This window comes from Oncorhynchus mykiss, chromosome 7 (assembly GCF_013265735.2).
Source record: "Oncorhynchus mykiss isolate Arlee chromosome 7, USDA_OmykA_1.1, whole genome shotgun sequence".
Lineage (NCBI taxonomy): Eukaryota > Metazoa > Chordata > Actinopteri > Salmoniformes > Salmonidae > Oncorhynchus > Oncorhynchus mykiss.
Window position 1 is genome coordinate 63627714 of NC_048571.1, and position 22872 is coordinate 63650585.

The window sequence follows — 22872 nt, forward strand, 5'->3', positions numbered from 1 at the left end:
CTCTTTGGCCCTTAGCAATTCTCAACGTGGTCTCGGGTTTTGATCCCGGTTCTCTGCCAGCCTCTACTTCCTCAGTAATTATTTACAGTACAGTACAGACGGATGATGCCTGTAAAGCTTTATGGCCCTGACGCATCATAAAACTTTACTGCTCTCCCTAACACCTCTCAAACAACGACAATTGTTTAACTAAACAGATGCACATTCAGCACGACTCTTGAATCTGAATACATAAGAAAACGCTATTTCCATTGAATGTAGCCAATCTGTTCACTTAGATAAAATAATAAATGAATCACCCAAGGTTGATGAAATGAACATAATTTTCCCAAGGAAAAGTAAACTTTTAATCAAAATCCCAAGCTGCAGTTGAACTTTTGAAGTACTTTTAAAATACGTTCTACTCCTAGGCTATTTCCAGAAACATTAAACACAATATCTAGGCCTAACAAACTTACGTGATAATGTTTTCTTTAGTCGTTTTGAATGATCCATCAGCGGCAACCTTGTACTAGAAACGATAATTTATCCGTAATAATCAGTTCACACGACTACCGGTACTCAAAACAGGTCCAAACAGTTCTTCCACATGTTGTCCATATCTATGTTTCTGACAGAAATTTCTACACAACACACATTTAAGAAGCCACTTTGGATGGAAACGTCCACTAAACGTAACTTGTAAAGTTGAAACCGATGCATCGATCATTTTCAAAACCTCTGTTCAAAGTGAATTTTAGTTTGGTTAAATTTTTAGGGTCAACTACCATGTCGTTCCTGGAATAGTACCTACATGCCTTGCTTCCATGATGTCATTGGATGTGTCCTACACCGGGAGCAGTATGAAACCAAGTAAATCCCCTTAAGAGGAACTCTTGGAGCCGTCATCACACAGCATCAACCTTACTGTCTCCTCCGTATCAACACAGACAGGTAACAGTGCTGGACAACCCCACCCCACCCCACCCCTCTTCATGCCCTTTCACTTTTGAAGTAGCCTTTCCATTATACTAGACTAGAGGGAAAACTCTTGTCTAGTTATGCAGTCCTCTGCGACTTCTTGGTACAGTATTTCCCAAACACTATTTACACGTCAAAACCCCTGCTTCCACGTGAGAGAGAGAGAATGAAAAAAGCATTACTCACCGCTATGTTATTGTGGTTATAGTTCCTCAGGACGTCCTGCGTCTGACATCCCTCTCGGATATGTCAGTTGCAAGCTTACCGCATGGAGTAGGGTTGATTTGGTATTGGATACTTTTTTGTTTCCGTCTGTCTTTAAAAAAAAACTTTAAAACTTTTGGAGGTTGTGTATGCTGAAGGCCCTAGGGCGCTGACCCTGAGTGGCTCACGGAAAACACGTGATGTCATTAAAGTACATTTTATGGTTTGGGAGAGCTGACAAACCAGCCCTCAATATATTTACATCATATATAATCTTAACTGTCGTGAATCCCAGCTGTTGGGTCCTCTTATCTGAGTGGTCGGAGAAGTATGAGGCGTTTAGTGAGGATTATCTAGCCCCCAATGCTCTGCACTCACATCGTTCGACTCCGGAAAATTGTTCCCAGACGATGCAGTAAGTTAATAATCTTGTTTATCTTGCTTTATAATGAAATAGACACCTGCCTCTTGTAACACCCAGCTAAGATTAAATGAATGCTGTAATTTAATGTTAGCCTGAGAAATGCCTTGGTGGTCTGTCGCTAATGGTTCTCAATTAGGCTCTTGACATGTTGGCATTTTCTCTAAACTCAGATTACCTTTAAAAGTAGACTACTTGCTTGTGATATAGATGTGATGCTATGGGCGTTAACAGTTCAGTATAGGCCATGTGCGTTTCCTTCAGTTAGTGTAGCGTGTAGCATATCGGAAGCCCCCTGTGTTCTCCTGACATGTGTGTATATGTGTGGTTGTCATTACATAATTAGACTTCAACATTGCAATGTTTTTGTTGAGCATTTATACTGCATTTATACATAGGCAACTTGAACATAGAACAAAATTAAATTAAACATGAAAGCATGGCAATTGTAGGCTATCAATTGTTAGTTAATTGTAGGGGGGATGCCAGGACTCCAAAATTTGGGCTAGTTATAATTTCTTTGCACCTTCTGGTATGAGACAATAGCTCATACAATGTCGACTATAGACTATTAGGCTTAAGACTATAGACTATATTATTGTACTGAATAATCCAACCCAAAATGTGTTTAAAATGTGTATGATAATGGTTCGAATGTGAATGTGAATTTTGCAGCTGACAATTTTTGGAAATATTTCATACTTAAATTAAGTATTGACTTCAGTAGCAGAGTAAGCCTACGGCCATCCCCATCCGCAACGCCCAAGCAAGAAGCAAGCATACTTGATGGTAATAGCTCTCACCATTGCCCCTAGTGGGAATCTCCTCCTGGGCGAATGTCGAATACAGCACTGGATCTGGTGTGACTTGGCTGAGCAGGCGACTCAGAGATAACAATTATTCCCTCTCAAATTGTTTTAGCGAAGATAACAGCAGGTTGGACCATTAAACCCTGTGATGCCTGCCAGTATCGCGTGAACCCCATTCATTCATTAGAGACTCCTATACTGAACACAGGAACAGATTGTGTAACTCTAATTTTCCGGACCTCTCAATTTAACTTTAAAAAGTTCCAGGTGTGTTGGCTTCGTGGTTTCCTTGTGTTTTACGTTAGATGGCGGCTTGCTTTTAGTTCAATAGACAGTTTTCACAAATGGTAATTTGTTTAATTATTTGTTTCATGTTTGTTGTGAATTGTACCTTGAGTACCATAGATTAGGCTTCACCAGTAGCCTAAGAAATGTAGACACATGTTCCTAAGAGCTAATTTATGAATTAATTGAATATCAGCAAGCATTTAAATGTTTCTGGACTTAAAAATGTTACATGACAGATACAGTCAGAGCCAGATCCGGTGTACGGCTCAGGATATAACTTAGTTTAATTAGGTCACGATTGGGTCACGTGACGTCATGTCCGATTGACAGCTCTAACCAGACTGCTGCAACTCATGGCCTCATTGACATTACATTGGACTGGCACCTGTGATATTCAATATTATAATAGGTCTTAAAAAAGTCCACCGCTACAGGCCACCCCTACAGGCCACCGCTACAGGCCACCGCTATACATTCAGAATAATCTTGACTCTAAAAGGCGATGTTGAGTGTTTTATGAGGTTTCGCAGAAGTGTAACCTTTGTGTTCATATTGGGGATGTTAGCTATAGTGTTGTAAAATGTAACAAAAAAACTGCTGGCTTGATGTTTACTTGATCATGGCACTCAGCCTGTCTTCATGGCCATAATCACTGTTGGTCTCCTTAACTCTCTCTCTCTCTCTCTCTCAAATGTACCTGATTAATTAGGGTTCTCAATTGACTGGAAGGTGATAACCTGGTAACATAAGCCTTAAACATATGCTGATTGAATAGTAGGCTATGTAATGATAATAATAATACAACATCAGGCCTGAGACAATGCATCTTTGGTGCATGAGGTCAATAGTAGTTGGGTCACGTTTGATGAGATCTGGTAGGCCTAGCTATTCCATTGCTATTTGTGGGAGCTAAAGCAAATTGATATCGGATCTTGATAGCGACCATTCAACTGGAAGGAAAATGGCCTATGACTAGAAACAATGCCTCCCCTGTAGGACGGCCTTTTTTTAGAAGTAATTATCTCGCTACTTGGAGAGAAAGATCCTGGAATTTCAGGCAAGCGGGAACTCTGATGATTGAAAAAAGGCAGAGTGTATCTATTTAGTTTGCAAATATGATCATTCAAATTTTGCAACACATATAACTAGGATATTATTTAGTTATCATTCCATTAGGGAACTAAATGACATTTTACAACAAAATCCTGTTATCCACATTTTCAGAATCTTAATGCGGAAACAATTAAGAGTATATATCAATGTTGTATGTACTTCAAATGCCTGGCTACAGAACCCACTTCTGAAATTATTACATTGCTGATCCCACACCAAAAGTATGATTACTGTGAATCAAAACTATTGCAGGGAGCTGTAACATCCTGACTAGAAGAATTTGAAAGTACCTTAGTCTTCCAACTTGATCAAACGGCATCGACGAGAACTGAAAATACATTACAAAACCTTGCCCTGGGATTTATAATCCATAATACGCCAATTACCTGCAAATGTCTTTGTTGGTTACCTTATTGTTTTTTTCTATCGCTGAAAGCTATGGCAACATGTGAAGGACTGCTCAGTCAGCTTGTCTGTTTGATTGAATAAAATGGCATGTCGTTGATCTATTACTGCAATAAATTGAAAGTGTGTTTCACCAGCAAGTCACAACGTTTTAGATAAATGGATAAATGTATAGTCCCTGCCCCGCACAGTACCACCCTACCCGGGGATAACTGTGGAGGATTGCAGACAGAGTAGTGCTGATTTTTTCCAAAAGCATGCGTTGAGTTGAAGTAGCGTACATATTGCAACAGAGCCCATATAGATTCAAGGAACGTCATTTTGCCAAATCTAACACGATTTAAGATTAGTTTACTCAAGGGGTTAATTTTTCCATCTCTACCTATACTCAGTTATTGAGCGAGGTAACAGATCTAAATGGCATTTGTGTGGAGACTCATTTCATTGGTGATTCTTCATCAATAACTCCTTGGCAGTGAACTATTGGAACGAGTCAAATGCAAGAGGTGAAACACCAGTCAATCTGTCTAACTAATATTAAAATGAGCCTTCAGCGAGAGAGGGTGAGAGAGAAAGAGGACTGTGGGGGATGGGAAATAAAAACGATAGTCTTTCCCCCCCATAAGCCTATTGGAAGTAACTTCATAGTCACGGGACTCTCAGCCTATTCGTATCAAGCAGACTAAGGTTATCAAATATTAAATAAACACATATAGACGGCGGCATATTACTTATTTTTTGAAAATGTTGATTACTGTTATTCTTCATATTAATATTGTTATTGCTCTTGAGGTTTATATTTTTTCATTGTAGCTTATATTCAATGTATTTTTTCTGGGGAGTTCACTTTTGATATCTTAGGCATAGGCATAGTCTATTGAGTACGTTCAGCGCGCCACACTCGGGTTACCCAACGGTCAGTATGGTAATGAAGAACACAATATACCTCGGGGATAATAGAAAGTTATTTTTCATCTCTACTGTCACGTGGCCCCTTTGTGTCCTCCGTTTTTCCAAACTGAATATTTATGATTAGGAAGGGGTACCCGCAAGGTTATATTTAGGGACATGTTGAATGACTTTTGATTATACATTTGACTTTTGCGCATGCATATTCACTTGTTTGTTGTGTGTTTTGGCTACTTCTCGAAGTTCCTTTGTGTAGCCTATACATTCTAGGTGGAGGCCAAACATAGGACATTCAGCTAAAGGCATACATTTTGTGCAATGAAAGATTTAAGTCTTGCCTCTGCTTAGTAATTTGTGGGTCTAATAGACACTTACCGCGTCTCACAGTGTGTTGCGGAAATTTCTCAAATGTTTTTTATTGTTGTGTGCATCATGTTTAGCTGACACTATGATGACAGAAATGTTAAATTCTATATAATTATTAACACTCTACCATCATGTGCACCCATTAATTAATAGCCTATAACATATTCAAGATATAGGCCACTATGTGGTGTGTTATGTGTATTGACGCTTCATAACCTATACGCTAGGCTGTGAGAAAGTTTCTACGAGCTGAATACTTGCTATCTCTAAAATATGCCCGCATGACATTGGTCTACTTATTATTCTGAGTGGGATTTGTTAACAGTTATTTCCAGTTTTCACAATCACAGCTTGCAGCATTGGAATGCAGTACAAGTCGTCTATATGCACCCTGTAGAACCGAATTTGTGTTTACAATTAACAACCGCAAATTCGCCTCTACGGGAATATATGGGCGATTTCAATACCTCTGTGTCAGATAGAACGTAGTAGCCCATCAAGAACATCTGATAATTCTTCAATGGATGTAAGCAAACGTCTAAAATTTGGAAGATGGAGAAGGAGAGGGAAGGTGAAGAGAGAGTGGGAGAGACCGAGCGAGATAGAAACCTGGAGAGAGAATGTTCTAGGAAACCATAAAGCGGGCGTGCGAGCGGGAATCATTTGAAGCGATTGATTTACTGCATTTACAGCCTAATAAAACTCAAACAACAAGGGGGGTTCTAATAAATAAGCCATTCTAACTTTTATGTGTCGTTTTTATTTTTATTCAATAAAAACTGACACGGCAATGATGCCTGTTATTTAGGAAGTAGACAGTTAACCTGGAGGTTCAGCTCTCAGTCTCTCTGATATAGATCGTGAGGGGGACTCCGTCTGTAATTCGCCAGGCCATTATCACTCAAAGGGTCACTATACAACCATAACTGCTAATCCATTGCAACTACAGCTGCCAACTACTCCTTATTTTACCAGTAATACCACGACCTAATGCTATATTCTATTCTTCGGTTTACACAAGATTAAAAATTGCAATGGCAATATTGTTGTTGTTTTAACAAGCCTACAATAGGTTAGTAATGGCCTAATAGCCTACTAAGCATATTAGTGTAATTATTGGCCTATTCATATCGTGAAAATTAGCATTAGAAGTATTATATTATCATATTAGTAGCATTGCACTGGTAGCATCATCTCCATTGGTTTACAATGGTTGAATTGACCCTGTGCGCAATGGTCTCCAAACGATTGGCTTGTCAATGATCAATATGGCCCAATTAATTAGACGTGTGCTATCTAAGAATGTTGCCCTGTTTTCCCTAAATCCTCCTTTTCTTCAGATAGCTGTTATCTTATATCATTGTTAGGGTGTGATTGTGAATGCATTCTGCTGTCATGGTTTAAGAATAGAGTGGTTTATCTGTACTTAACCGCAAAGTTCACACCAATTTATGCCATTGTTACTTTGTTCTGTTTGTTTTGGTGTATATTTCTTGCTCTCCTCAGTCCCTGCCTGAGATGTGTGTATACATGACTGTCTGTTTCCTCACATAGCCTCCAACGGATCTTCGCCACTTTCTGCCCTATTCAATAATTTCATACTGATCTTGGTCGAAGAGCCGAGGCCTTGCCTGGAGAAAACACTCTCACACAAAGGCTACAAAAATATTCGAATAAATGTCTGGTTCCTTATCCGGTAACAACCTCGCCAGCTGCCATTGGACTGCTGTGTCACGTGGTTAAAGTAACTTTACAGGGTCGCTTGCTAGTAGGAGGGCTTTATGGACCAGAAAAACGACAAAGGTAGAAAATATATTTTTCACTCCAGAAATTAATGATCATGAGCTCGTATTTGATGGACTCTAGCTACATCGATCCGAAATTTCCTCCTTGCGAGGAATATTCACAAAATAGCTACATCCCAGAACACAGCCCTGAATACTACAGCCGCACGAGAGACACCGGCTACCAGCATCACCACCAGGAGTTGTATCCTCCGCGAGTGACCTACCAGGAGCGCCCGTATAACTGTGTAAGCATCCCCGAGCCCGAGCCCCAGACCGGCCATGGGCTCACACACTCGGGGAATCTGCTTGCGGGGAAGGCACATACATCTCCATGTGAACCCTTGCCACTGTTACCCACATCCCCTACCACCCCACCGATTGCGCCGGCTGCCTGCATCCAAGCCGCCCCGGAGCAACCCACCAGCTCTGCCTTGGCTAAGCAGCCTGTAGTGTACCCATGGATGAAGAAAATCCACGTCAGTATCGGTAGGCAATCTGTGTTGTTATTCTCTTTACTCGCTCTCCCTACCTCTCGTGCTCTCTCTTCCTCTCTTTCACCCTTATTTTACCTATATTGCCTGGCCTATAACCGGCTCGTGCTACGTACGTTGAGAGAGCAGCCCCTTTGAAATGGCACATATGATGTAGATTTACGAGTCAGCATTGGCAATTACACCCGCCATAAATTTTATAGCGGAGGCACTAGTCTGGACAGTTGTATTGCCATGTGGCTTTTTCTGTTATGTATGTGTCAGAGGGAGGAGAAAGTGAGCGAGGAAAAGAGGGCGAAGGATTTAAAAAAAATATATAATGTAGAATAAATAATTCAGCTCCTCTCTCGCAGTGGAGAAAGTGCTACCCATTGTAGAGCCCACGAGTCGAGTCACTGTGAAATATTTGATTGGGGATTAGATAATAGTGATTTCATTCTCCATTCACATCGCTATTTCTTTTCATATTTCAATTCACGCCAATCTTGCTTCCCTCCTATTTCTCCTTCTTTTCCTTTCCCTTTCTCCTATCTTCTACTGACCTCTACAAACCTCTCAGTGAATCCCAATTACAATGGAGCAGACGCAAAGCGGTCCAGGACTGCTTACACTCGCCAGCAGGTCTTAGAATTGGAGAAGGAGTTCCACTATAACCGCTACCTAACTCGGCGAAGACGCATCGAGATCGCCCACACCCTGGTTCTCTCCGAGCGCCAGATTAAAATTTGGTTTCAGAACCGAAGAATGAAGTGGAAAAAAGACCATAGGCTACCCAACACGAAAGTGAGATCTTCCTCCTCATCCAACACTAGCGCGACCTCCGGGTCCAACACAGCGTCCACAACAGCCAGCACTCTCCCGCGTGCTGTGGGCTCCAACACCATGCCAGCTTCCCAGGAACTCTCTCGAGTGTCCGTAGTCGAACGAGACCAGGATATTACAAGGTTATAGACACAAAATAGTATCTGACAAAGAGGATGAAAAAACAACGGATTATTTATTTAACAAAAAAATATTTTCTTTTTATATATATATAATTGTTCCTATAGTGTTCTTGTGCGTAAACGGGTTTTTCTTCTCAGTCCACAGTTATTCAAGTATGCATGTTATATAGCATGGATTACTGCAGATACTGTGCCAACGGATTATTACGGTTATCAGGGTTTATTTATTTATTATATAATTTAAAAAAAAATGTTAGTAAGTTGTTCTGACGAATAATAATAGATATTATCAAAGTATTTGCCTGTGGCAGAATACGTAGCTGTCAGTAGACTTATACAAACACAATCGTTTTATTTATTCTCTGAAAAATAATGTTAGGGTAATCTATTTATTTAGGCTATTCATCTCAGAGGTGACAGTAACAATAGCCAGTTTTTATTTTTCAATACATGTGAATCAGTGAAATGTTGTGATTTATTTTTCAGCACAACCTCTTATCAAGCAAAGTCAGTGAGGGTAGTGTGTTTTGTGATTACATTTTGTGATTTAGATCTATTTTAATTGATCATTGTAAAATGCAACATAATAAGTTGAGTGTTTTTGTGATAATCGTAGTGTTCAATAAAACCGTGTCGAGTAGTTTAGAATACATTTGAGTCATCTTTATTTACGTATTCAGCATAAAAACCTATATTCTATTTACATGTGACCTACACCATGTTTTGAAAATGTATTAATGTAAGAGATGGGGAACCCTTGATAGTCCCCATTGCAAACGAAGAAGTGCTCGGACCTTAAAGTGGTAGTAGGCCTTGGCCTATATGTCATCGGAATAACTGATTGATAACTTCCCTTAGAGTAGTTCCATTATTCTATGAGTAAGAGGGGCAGAGGGTTTTCCGAGTCATCTCACATGAATAGCCCTTTCAGAGTTCACCAAAAGGTTGAACATGTTTTCCCCAAATTCAAATGCACATTATGCTTAGTTAAAACTTAAACTAATGACATAGAATGTGTTTGCAAACAAAGTTTGATTCATACGAGCACAGGTGACGTGTTCCAACCAGGCTACCAACAATGTTATGGACCTGTGTGCGCATTTCCATAAGCCTACGTGCAACTGTTTTGCGCATATGGACTATTAAACATAACTAGACCTCTGAAAGCCTCAACAAATTGTGTATATGTGTATATTGTATTATGCTATTTCAAGACACATTTTTAATTGTAGAAAACAATTACAAATATTTTAATTGTAGAAAACACTGAAATCGTCTAATTATTCTATTTAAAAAAATATTAATGCACACACAGTCGTACCTCAAATCAAACCAGCTAGTATGTCTCTTCAATCTAAAGTGATTTTAAAATGTATAGGTTAGACTGATATTAGCAGCGTTATAAAACTCACTGCAGCTTCGTAGCCTACAGATTCACTTTCAATCTACAATTTGCATGAGTTGTATTCCAAGCCATTTTCACATGCAAATAACACTTGATATCTTCTATAGGTTATCTGTAGTGCTCAATGGGATGACATTCCAAGCAAAAATACTTTTCAAAACTGTTTACAAAGTCTGATATGACAACAAAATCATAACTGTTTTGTTATAATATAAGTTAATAAGCATAAGTTAATAAGCAGCTAGATGTCTACAGATAGTGGCGTTAATTGCCTAAGGCCCAAATACTGCTAGTGAACATCACCATATAGACTGAAGTTGTAAGCCTTGATATCTTAAAGGATAAGTCTTAAGTCTTAAAGGAAAAAGTCTTAAGTCTTAAGTCTTAAGTCTTAAAGGAAAATACCACTCCAATATATTTTGGTATTTGTTTCATTAGTCCACCTTTGATACATTCCCCAAATGTTTTGCATGTCAGTAATTAGGTTTTCAAGATATAGAACTGTCAAAATACAGAAAAGGTGATGATGAGGTATGATGAGTTTTGCAGTTTTTGAGTGGAATATTTCTCTAATATACATGTTCCTATCTTAGCATGGATCTCTCAGCTCTTTCTTATAGAACAAAGCGACATGGGCCTTACTGAGTTTTACTTGGCCATGACTTTCGGGGAGAGTGGAACCCCTCCAGATCCACCCACCGTTCTGGCTGCCATTATACTCCCGGACACCGGTGAGAAATGAGGGTGTATGCATACCAAAATCACTGCCTCCCAGTGATCTGTTTTCTAAAGCCTACCACTCTGTCGCCCTATAGAGCGGCTGAAAAGGGCAATCGTATTGAATTCTTTTTCAGGCGGACGGTATAAAAGACGGGTTCAGGCGGGGGACACGTTTTCTGTGCCATTAGCTTAATTCCAGTCCGGGATGCTCGACCTTTTCAACGGCCTGACATGACCGGTCAAGGTCCCTCGACTTGTAACTTCGACTTGTAACTTGTGTGTATGTCTTCATGGGGTTGCCTTGATTGTGGATGTTTGTTCTACGTTAATTGACCCGTGGAGAGTGTGTGTGATGTGATTTGTTAATTGTCCTGATGCTGTAACCTATCTGTGACTAACTACAAATATGAAGCCTAAAATCTCATTATGCCGTAATACCGTAAATGCGTGAGTAATGTCTGAAATGAATAGCCTATAACAAAGCTTCGTTTACGATTATTAACATGTAATACACCTGAGGCTATTTAACACACAAAAAAAAACGTATAGGCCTGTATAAAAATATACAAGGTTTATGGGGGGAAATTGGTCCTGTGCTGCAAGGTCAGCATCGTGGGTTCGATTCCCACTGGGATCACCCATACCAAAATGTTTCTAAGCACTATTGTAAGACACTTTAGATAAAAGTGTTTGCTAAATTACTGAAGTGTATTTTTAGGTCTATACACTGAGTGTACAAAACATTAGGAACACCTTCCTAATATTGTATTGCACACCCTTTTGCCCTCAGAACAGCCTCAATTTGTTGGGGCATAGAATCTACAACGTGTCGAAAGCGTTCCACAGGGATTCTGGCCCATGTTGACTCAATTCTTCCCACAGTTGTGTCAAGTTGGCTGGATGTCCATGGGTGGTCGACCGTTCTTGATACACACGGGAAACTGTTGAGCGTGAAAAACCGAGCAGCAGCTGCAGTTCTTGACACACTCAAACCGGTGCGTCTGGCACCTAATACCATACCCCGTTCAAAGGCACTTGAAACTTTGTTCTTGCCCATTTACCCACTGAATGGCACACATACACATTCCATGTCTCAAGGCTTAAAAAAACTTCTTTAACCTGTCCCCTCCCCTTCATCTACACTGACTGAAGTGAATTTAACAAGTGACATCAATAATGGATCATAGCATTCACCTGGATTCACCCGGTCAGTCTATGTCATGGAAAAAGTAGGTGTTCCTAATGTTTTGTACACAGTATATTTAGCATTAAATCGTTTTTTATTACTTTTGGTCAAATGATACATAGTACAGCTAGTAGCCTAGCTTTAAATTGTGTTTTTAAAATGCAAGATTTATCTCAATGTGTCATCCTCTCACTACAGGCGTTAGCCTACCAAATATATATCCGAGCATTTTAGCGTACCAAATATATCCACTATTTTCAATGGGCCTATAGGCAGCACACGTGTTCATCCATCTAGTAGCCTAAAACTTTTACAGTATCACCTCCTAATACTTCCCAAGTGTCTTTGACGGGACAGAGAGAGATGTGTGTCTGTCAGGCTGGAATTGAAAGGCTACATCATCGGGTTTCTGCACTGGGTTTCTGCACTGTGTTTACGTTGACATTTCTGAGCGGTCAGTGTCAGTGATGAATACACGTCCATTCCACATTCATATTGGCAAAAATAATCTATATATATGACTAACATCATTGCATGTGCTAATGAAAAGGCTGAGTCAGAAAAGTGTTAAGGAACAATTGATAGGTTGTCAAGTTAATTTCGATGTAAGCAGCAACAACGAAAACACACAATTGTCGTGATAAGAGCCTAGAACATGCCTATTTTATCAAATACAACTATTTTATGTAACAAATACTTTACTAAAATGATGTTTGTATTAGCTTATTCTTTTTTACTTCAGTGAATCCTTAAGGGTTTCAGAATGTCTTGAAACGGAATTAGCCTTTTTTTGTTTTTGCATCTTTGGTAAGTGAACATAGGTGGGGTGTGAGGACTGCATGTTTCTGGCGGTAGGGTCAAGTTCCTGGATTTTTCTGCTGTTTGCGAGCAATTATAAATATTTAAACACCCAATGACATGTTTACTTGTTAGTTCGTGTCTGGCAACGAAAAGGGTCATGACCCTACTTGAGACAGGGATGGACACTTTAGAGGAGAGGGAGGAGAAGAGGTGCAGCAGAGACGCCCTCGGTGCTGTGGTATGGGTTATGGACCACTGGCTGTATTGGCATGGCACACGGACAGACATTTGCTCTCGGGTCAACGAATCCTTCATTCAGATATGATGCGAGGAGTGATGAAGGATTGGATCGAACTTTGTCTTTTTGTAAAAGGATTTAGCCTATGCCTATAAACAATATGTTTTTAACTTTTAAGTTTAAATGGATTTAGTAGTATGTAGTATTTTGACTTTTCGTGTAATTTGGTAGCCTACAAAAATCCTTGTGTAGGCTAGGGGCTAGAAATAAACCATTATTTCTTAAGCCTAAATTTCCCAATAGGGGTCTTTATGACGTGATATTGTCATATCTTAAACAATATATCCGTCTTTAATTCAGACAGCCTCATGTTGGCAAGCACCCTTGATAGTTTTGTGTCTATAGGCCTAAGGCCGTTTTAATAGGCTGAGAAAAGTGCGATCAAACTTGCAATTAGCTCTATAGGCCAATTGGTTTAACCATAAAATTACTCAAAACATTCTGCTTTGTGTAATTCAGTGGGTTTATATACAGCTTTCTGTGTCGCTGCATGCCTGGAGGAGTCCCCACCCCCTGGGCTGTTTTGGAACTGTGCAGTGTCTTTCCAGCATTCCTCCTTCTCATTCTGATTTATGGCAAGTTTTGCTCTCATGTCCCTCAAAAATGCGGAACTCTTCCACAAGACATGGAATGGTTTTGGAATAGGCCAGGCTATGTGGGAGGATATATAGGCTTACAGCTGCCTATACAGCCGTTTTGGTTAACTTTATCAAATGAGCAAGTTATTAGAATTTTTCTTTCTATAAATAGTTTACCATTTATATTTTACATTGGTAGCTTAGCTGATTCCATCTCTATTGGGAGTTTGCCGATGGTTTCATTGTGCAGGAGAGAGAGTATTGTGTGCATCATGGCGGTAGTATAGGAGCCCAGGGTTGAAAGAGAGGTCGTCTGGCTATTGAACAAAAAGGGAGGCACTCTCAATGGTGATGTGTTATAAATCTAGCCGCTTCCTTATTCAAACTCCGAAGCACAGCAGATGTTCCCCTCTCCCCGGATGCGTGCGTGCGCGCGCGCGTGCGTGTGTGTGTGTTTATTTGTATTTGTGTGTGTGCTTGTGCGTGCGTGTGTCGTTTCGGACCTCTCCCTGTAACCCATCACACGTGATGTGATGAAAAATTATTCTTTAGCCTACATGAAACAAAACGATTTGTATATTATCATGTGTTATCCGATGTACTTCACAGTGTAAGGAATACTTTTTGCGAAAGGTGACTAGTATTTTCATATAGGTCTACAAGTCCCCTCACAAATCACATACACACTCGTAAGGAAGTTTTGCAAGTCAAATAATCTGGTGGCTGTGTCAACATGTTCTCTCATAAAATATGTGGTCTAAGAGAATGACAGATTTATATTACGTGCTACTTTCAAGTTTACAAAATTGTAAGTTATTCGCCAATAGCCCGTTTTAAGTCATGTGATGGATGACAAATAGGATACTATTGCAAAACAAACTACTTGGCCTATCTTCAATATCTTTCCATGTCAGTTGTCCTTAAGATTATATGCCTGTAGGCTAATTAAACACTTTGGTGGCATTTTATTTAGATCCATTTGTTAATTGTTTTATTTTGAGGACTCAATGGAATGCCAAACATAAGGAAATTCAGTCGCATGGTAGCCGCTGGTCGTTGGTATTCCCTCAATGGATCCTCTGTCCACAAATATACACTTTACACTACAACTTTGCTTGTGGGTAGGTTTATGGGTATACCATTATATTCAAAAAAGGATTGTTTACATGAGGGTGGAGGTTGTGCTTCCTGAACCTTAATTCCAATTTAATACGGCTTATTAGGAGGATCCACAATTATGCCTTGACAAATAAAGTCTTGTTTGACTCTCCCTCCAGGCCCATTGGTGGAGAATAATACCCAGTCCCATCTAGTCCAATGGACAAAACATTTTACTATTTGAGGAGGAGGAGAATATCAAATAGGAAATCTCTATGTGAATGAGCAATACAGTGAGGTCAGTCAGCCTATTCATCCTATCCCGTTACAGATGCAGTGTGAAATATGTCAAAGGAAAATGGCACTCATAAGTTATTTCCACTTCAGATGTATGGGTGTCAACAGTAATCAACAGTAGGCCCGTGCTCTGATACATAAAGCTTTCCCCACACAAACAGTCATGACTGTTTCATCACCAGTGATTATTCTGTCTTGTCAAGAGATTGAATGAAGATGGTGTGTGTTCAAGGCTCCAGCAGTTACTATGACCTCATCATTAGATGGGACAGTAGGGCTAACAGGTTATGCTAATGTCTATCAACTAAGTTTATCTGGGTAACACACACACACACACAAACACACACACACACACACACACACACATACACACACACACACACACACACACACACACACACACACACACACACACACACACACACACACACACACACACACACACACACACACACACACACACACACACACACAGTGGTGGAAAAAGTACCCAATTGTCATACTTAAGTAAAAGTAAAGATACCCTAAAATAAAATGACTCAAGTAAAAGTGAAAGTCACCCAGTAAAATACTACTTGAGTAAAAGTCTAAAAGTATTTGTTTTTAAATGTACTTAAGTATCAAAAGTAGTCCTCTAATTGACTTGCAACAAATGGTCATACTATTCCTTCATATCACACACAAATATAACAATTTAGGTCATATTTAGGTCATATTTAGGTCATATACTGGTATAGGACAATGTAGGACCTTTCAGCTATCACAATAAACTCCAAACCTATAGCCAGGACATGAGATAATAGTCATGTAATAACTGTTAATGAGGCCATTTAGAATGCTTATCTAGGTTAAGTGTGGATAATACCTTGTCAAATTAAAACAGTCCCACTCTTCCACCTGTATAAAATTCCTGATGTGTTGTGAATATAATTGTGGGTGAAGATTTCAAATTGCCTAAACGCCCAATTTAAATTAGATAACTAATTAGCCTACATACATTTTTTATTATAATTTAAAACCTGTGCTGTCTTGAAACAAGGATCTGTCATCCTGCGAAACGGTCTATCACGTTATTATTGGTCCAACACAACAATTGGTCTCCTCAACCGTTAGCCAACTCAAACTTTTTTCTTTTACTCGGCGTTGTTTACAGCAATAGAATGCGATGGACTCATAAATCTTACCCTGACTGCACAGAGACAGCACCATTTGTATGCATGGTTCTAACCACTACCTACCTTGCCTATTCACGTCTCCCCAGCTCGCCTCTTGCCTGCTCTCACCCTCAGGTCAGTCTGTACCCTATATAGACTATCATACCATTTGACCCCAAGGAGAGTGACTGTGTTTGCCTGGGGCTGAATCAAAACGTCTTATTGATTGTTTGTATAGTTCATAAGTCACTATCTGCCTGATAAATTCACTAAACAAATGAATAATAAACTAATTGTAACATGTGAGCCTTTTGTCTTATTGACTACATGCCCATAGTTACCAGCAGCACACAGCCAGTTTGACTTATTTGATTCAAATCTTCTTCAATATTTAATTGCAGTATTTTTTCTAATTCCTTTTTATTGATATTTCTTCTCGATGTCCCCTAGACCAGCTTAAAGGCAGGACTAGACATTATAATGGTTTGACAGGGTGAGCTAACGGCAGGCGCGAGTGATGGGAGAGAGGAGAGTAAAAAATGATTTATTGTCGCCATCCCAGTTCACACAGAGTTCACGAGGAGCTGCAGCCTGCATGTGCATGAAAGGACAGGAAAGGCTTGAGCTAGTTTAGCTCTCTGAAGAAAGAGAAAAACAAAATAGAAAATATCTTTGCAAATTATTACAATTAAAATGTTAGTTTAATGGTGTCATACTCTGTAAGTAATAATAATATTATGAATAATAATAAATGTATAGTTTTTTGTCAGTGTGGTCAAGCAGAATTGAGAGTGATATGGCAGAGTAGTTTTGCTACTTGAATGAAGAGATTGCGGGTTAAATAATTGTACAATATTTGCATGATTTCTTTAAGAAATCCAAGTGTTCACTTTAACAATATGATATATTTATAAACTTTTGCAAAATGTCCGAAGGCTTTGAGAAGGCACAATTTTGCATAGAATTATAATTATTTGACATTTGAGTTCTGATAAGCTCAATGTTAGGCAAAATGCCAAGAAAATGACTTTGTTTATGCTTGTCTTTTATGGTGTTCATGGCACATCAGTTATGAAGATTATTTAACATGGGAAATTGCTGTCAAACTTGGGAAATTGCTGTCAAACTTGCCTCTGTTTTGTCCAGGCAGAAAATACTTGTGGGAAATGTATGCATGGGCAGGGCAATAGCAAGTGCAATATCATTTCAATTTAAAATTAAGAAGTGTTTGAGTTGTGTGATTAGCATATGTAAAGACTTTTTAGAATTAATTTGCATATTACTTCTGCATACTTCTCCATTTAACTATTTAGCCCATACCTGTAATTTAATTTGGAGCAATGTAGGCATATTGTCAGGGCTGTTGTTATTGTTTGACGAACTTCCTGGTATTGCTTTCCTAGTTTAAATAAACCTGCCCAGCTTGTACTTACTCACCTGTTCTATCTTGGCAACTTGACAAAACTTTAGAAATCCAAATTAGGTCTACTGATTACAACAATAATACAAATCACAGCAAAATATGTACAGTAGAAGTCAGAAGTTTAAATACACTTAGGCTAATTGACATCATTTGAGTCAATTGGAGGTGTACCTGTAGATGTATTTCAAGGCCTACTTTTAAACTCAGTGCCACTTTGCTTGACATCATGGGGAAATCAAAATAAATCAGCCAAAACCTAAAAAAAAAAGTGTAGACCTCCACAAGTCTGGTTCATCCCTGGGAGCAGCAAAGCACCCCCACAACATGATGCTGCCACCTCCGTGCTTCACGGTTGGGATGGTGTTCTTCGGCTTCCAAGCCTCCCCTTTTTTCCTCCAAACATAATGATGGTCATTATGGACAAACAGTTCTATTTTTGTTTTATCAGACCAGAGGACATTTCTCGAAAAAGTACGATCTTTGTCCCCATGTGCAGTTGCAAACCGTAGTCTGGCTTTTTTATGGTGGTTTTGGAGCAGTGGCTTCTTCCTTGCTGAGCGGCCTTTCAGGTTATATCGATATAGGACTTGATTTACTGTGGATTTAGATACTTTTGTACCTGTTTCCTCCAGCATCTTCACAAGGTCCTTTGCTGTAGGTTCTGGGATTGATTTTCCTTCCTGCGCGGTATGACGGCTGCGTGGTCCCATGGTGTTTATACTTGCATACTATTGTTTGTACAGATGAACGTGATACCTTCAGGCGTTTGGAAATTGCTCCCAAAGATGAACCAGACTTGGTGGACGTCGATAATTACTTTTCTGAGGTCTTGGCTGATTTATTTGAATTTTTCCATGATGTCAAGCAAAAAGGCACTGCGTTTGAAAGTAGGCCTTGAAATACATCCACAGATACACCTCCAATTGTCTCAAATGATGTCAATTACCCTATCAGAAACTTCTAAAGCCATGACATAATCTTCTGGAATTTTCCAAGCTGTTTAAAGGCACAGTCAACGTAGTGTATGTAAACTTCTGACCCACTGGAATTGTGATACAGTGAATTATAAGTGAAATAATCTGTCTGTAAAAAAATCCTTGTTTCATGCACAAAGTAGATGTCCTAACTGACTTGCCAAAACTCTAGTTTGTTAACAATAAATTTGTGGACTCCAACCTAAGTGTATGTAAACTTCCGACTTCAACTGTAGCCGAGTCTTATTTTCTATATTAATGACCGTCATTGCCTATTTATGACTATGGGTAAAGGAATATTTCCTTCTGTTTATATTGTGTTTTATTACATTTGCATTATTGTAATGGGGCAGATGTTTGACTATGTATGACTGATGTCTCAGGCCATTACTAAACTAAATATTGTAGAGGGATATCTGTAAACACACCATTCCACCATTCCCATCCAAATGTGAAATAAATGCAATTTAAGTTTTTCAAGGTCTATGGTTATGCAAAGACAGAAAACATCCCTGAGTAGAATTGAATAATAATAATTTTTGCACTTTATATCAACAAAACATCCTTCAAACCACTTTAGGGACTAAGAGAGTATCCCATTCTCTTCAGTGTGGAGGCTCCAGACATTCTCTTCAGTGTGGAGGCTACATACATTCTCTTCAGTGTGGAGGATACAGACATTATCTTCAGTGTGGAGGCTACAGGCATTCTCTTCAGTGTGGAGGCTACAGACATTCTCTTCAGTGTGGAGGCTACAGGCATTCTCTTCAGTGTGGAGGCTACAGACATTCTCTTCAGTATGGAGGCTACAGGCATTCTCTTCAGTGTGGAGACTACAGGCATTCTCTTCAGTGTGGAGGCTACAGGCATTCTCTTCAGTATGGAGGCTACAGGCATTCTCTTCAGTGTGGAGACTACCTACAGGCATTCTCTTCAGTGTGGAGACTACCTACAGACATTCTCTTCAGTGTGGAGGATACAGGCATTCTCTTCAGTGTGGAGACTTCAGGCGTTTTCTTCAGTGCGGGGTCTATAGGTGTTTCCATTTACCTAACATTGTGACTCAGGGGGTGGAAGGCAAGCTATATGTGGCATGAAGTCTCCCAAATATGTACACAATAGTTGTATGAAAGTGGCAAAGCAGGGTAGCTTGTCCTCTAACTGTGGTGTTGGTTCAAGGCCCTGGATGGAAAAAAGTATTTCTAAATAACCTAACTAGAATGCTTTGTAAAATGTGAAAATGTCTGCAAATACAAATGTTATTTTCTTCTGTAATACAATTTTTACAGAAATTGTGTGCGAAGCATTGCGTTGCATTATGTCACCAAAATGGACTGATAGTCCATAATTTCTGGTTTTGTATATGTAACCTCAACCCTATGTGTTTTCTCCCCTGCTTTCTAACTCCCTAGGAATGTCACCTGAGAGGCAAAGTGAGGTGGATCCTGTTCAATGACAAAGACAGCAGATGAGCCTAGTTCACCTGTTCCTCTTGGACGGCCACAGGGATGGATGCTGTGAGGAACCTGGCTCTTGGGCTCCACCTTGATATGATTCTTTAAGGGAGAATATGACTGCAGCAGCACTTCACTCAGTGCTCTGACAAGGACCTAAGTGTAGAAGCTATGGCCTGCACCAACCTCACTCCTGCAGCAAATGGTGCATCCTCTGATCCCCTATAGTAAACAGTGCTTCAGCGTTGGGAAACAAGAGGAGCAAACAAGGCTGAACTCTAGAGCTTAACCCCCTTAAACTCGATCGTTGTTGGATCAGCAGTGATTTCGAATTAAGTGATGTTGTCCGTAAGCACATTAGGTTATGATTAGTGAGGGCTGTTGAGAGCAGAGTGCTACACCTCTGAGGACTGTTGTCGACCGGCATGCTAGTGAACTCTCCAGCTCCACGGATCCTTACCCATTCCAGTCAGGTTAATATGATATGTGATGCTACAGTTGGGGCCTCTCACTATGACAAGTACCTCTGATAAGATTGTTTTGAGGACACACACACACACAAAATATTTAGCTATTTTGCAAACTACCAATATCCAGAGGCACATTGTGATTCCTCAAGTGAGTTGTTTTCTCATTGCTAAAGTAGATGAATGCATTAATTGTATTTTGCTACAGTGTATAAAGATATTCATATTGAATACTGAAACAATTTATATGTTAAACATATGTATATGTGTTTTATACACCTGTGATAATGACACACCACCAAATATTATGGAAGCCATAAACTATGGAAAAAACAGATTGAAATTAAATTTGTTGTACAGATTGTGAAATTGTTTATTAAATGCTTTAATATGACAGATGATGGTATTCCTCTAGTTTGTGTCTTTTGAACTGAGCAATGTAAATGTGATGCATGTTCAAATTAGAAATGCAAATAATAAGATTACATACTGTGAAAGAGAGTGATTCATTACCAGTGGCAAATAGACAGTCTGTGTTCCTTGTTGTATGGAAAACACACTAAAAACACACAAAACACATCATTTCCTAGTCCATAATTTCAATGTGAATCATTCCCAAATTAGGAGAAAGAAGCGAGCCATGCCTTTGTCAGCAGACTGCTGTGAGATCAACACCATTTTCTTGCAAATCAAATGAAATGTTATTAGTCACATGCTTGGTGAACAACAGGTGAAATGGTGACACAGTGAAATGCTTACCAACGGCCCTTCCCAACAACGCAGAGTGAAAGAAAATAGAAAAATAAAACACGTAATTATAAAAGTAAAAATAAATACAGAATGAGTAACGATAACTTGGCTATATTGTATGTACATATAAGTAGGAATAAGAGATAATAAACAGTAGCAACCGCATATGTTTGTGCAAAACAGTTTGTGCAAAAAGGGTCAATGCAGATAGTTAAATAGTTATCCAAATAGCTACCCTGACTAAGTATTTATCAGTCTTACGGCTTGAGGGTAGAAGTTCTTTAGGATTCTGTTGGTTCCAGACTTGGTGCATCGGTGCTGTTTGCCGTGCAGTAGCAGAGAGAACAGTCTAGGACTGGAATCTTTGACAATTTCTAGGACCTTTCTCTGACACAGCTTGGTATAGAGGTCCTGGATGGCAGAGAGCTTGGCTCCAGTAATGTACTGGGCCGTACGCACTACCCTCTATAGCGCCTTGCGATGTTGTAGCAAGCAAGACGCTCTCAATGGGCCTCCCGGGTGGTGCAGTGGTTAAGGGAGACCCTGGGTTTGCGTCCAGGCTCTGTCGTAACCGTCCGCGACCGGGAGGTCCGTGGGGCGACGCACAATTGTCATAGCGTCGTCCGGGTTAGGGAGGGCTTGGCCGGTAGGGATATTCTTGTCTCATCGCTCACCAGCGACTCCTGTGGCGGGCCGGGCGTAGTGCACGCTAGCCACGGTTGCCAGGTGCACAGTGTTTCCTCCGACACATTGGTGCGGCTGGTTTCCGGGTTGGATGCGCGCTGTGTTAAGAACCAGTGCAGCTTTGTTGGGTTGTGTATCGGAGGATGCATGACTTTCAACCTTCGTCTCTCCCGAGCCCGTACGGGAGTTGTAGCGATGAGACAAGATAGTAGCGACTAACAATTGGATACCACGAAATTGGGGAGAAAAAGGGGGTAAAATATATATATTTTTAAAAGATGCTCTCAATGGTGCAGCTGTAGAACTTTTATAGGATCTGAGGGCCCATGCCCCATTTCTTCAGCCTCTTGACGGGGAAGAGGTGTTGTTGTGCCCTCTTTACGACTGTGTTGTTGTGTGTGGACCATGATAGATCCTTAGTGATGTGGACACTGAGGAACTTGAGTTCTCGACCCGCTACACTACAGACTGTCGATGTGAATGGGGGCGCACTCAGCCCTTAGTTTCCTGTAGTCCACGATTAGCACCTTTGTCTTGCTGACATTGAGGAATAGGTTGTTGTCCTTGCACCACACTGCCAGGTCTCTGACCTCCTCCCTATAGAACACAATGTTAGCTCCTGCATCAGTGCATAGTAACATTATCCCTGCATTGCAATCAAATCCTGCTTTGTCCTTCTGTTTTCTTCCTAGCTTAGTCTGTTACGCTTTGAGGTTAAAAGGTTTTTGCCAAATAATGACTACAGATTATAATAATAACATTTCTCAGAATATGTAAATAATTATTATCAAAGAATTACAGTGAAGTGTATTTGATGTTTGAAGTGTTTATTTTTTTCTCATCCATATTACTCTCTCATTCTTCCTACCCCTCTCTTTTTTTGTTC

The 22872-nt window shown here is 39.9% G+C and overlaps 1 protein-coding gene and 1 long non-coding RNA gene across 3 annotated transcripts in view; both read left to right on the forward strand.

Annotated features, from left to right (window-relative positions):
- LOC110528209 overlaps nt 1–20946 on the forward strand; it is a 35256-nt gene extending 14310 nt beyond the window's left edge. The window contains exons 1-2 of one of the 2 annotated variants that reach the window (XR_005052631.1): nt 1133–1579; nt 20044–20946. This is a non-coding gene — a long non-coding RNA (uncharacterized LOC110528209). Of the gene's footprint in view, nt 1–1132; nt 1580–20043 lie in introns of those variants that run through there. The other variant, XR_002474212.2, reaches the window with a different exon arrangement.
- Nucleotides 7284–9925, forward strand: LOC110528205 (homeobox protein Hox-C4a). The gene is made up of 2 exons (XM_021610064.2): nt 7284–7748; nt 8313–9925. The coding sequence occupies exons 1-2, from the start codon at nt 7310–7312 to the stop codon at nt 8702–8704; spliced, it is 831 nt and encodes a 276-aa protein (XP_021465739.1). The 5' UTR covers nt 7284–7309; the 3' UTR covers nt 8705–9925.
- Nucleotides 20947–22872: the final 1926 nt, after the last annotated feature.

Excerpts from the sequence above, each read along its gene's own strand:
- LOC110528205 (XM_021610064.2), top strand. The coding sequence starts at position 7,310 with ATGATCATGAGCTCGTATTTGATGGACTCTAGCTACATCGATCCGAAA. Across the intron at positions 7,749-8,312 it reads GAAAATCCACGTCAGTATCG|TGAATCCCAATTACAATGGA; the intron begins GTAGGCAATCTG and ends CAAACCTCTCAG.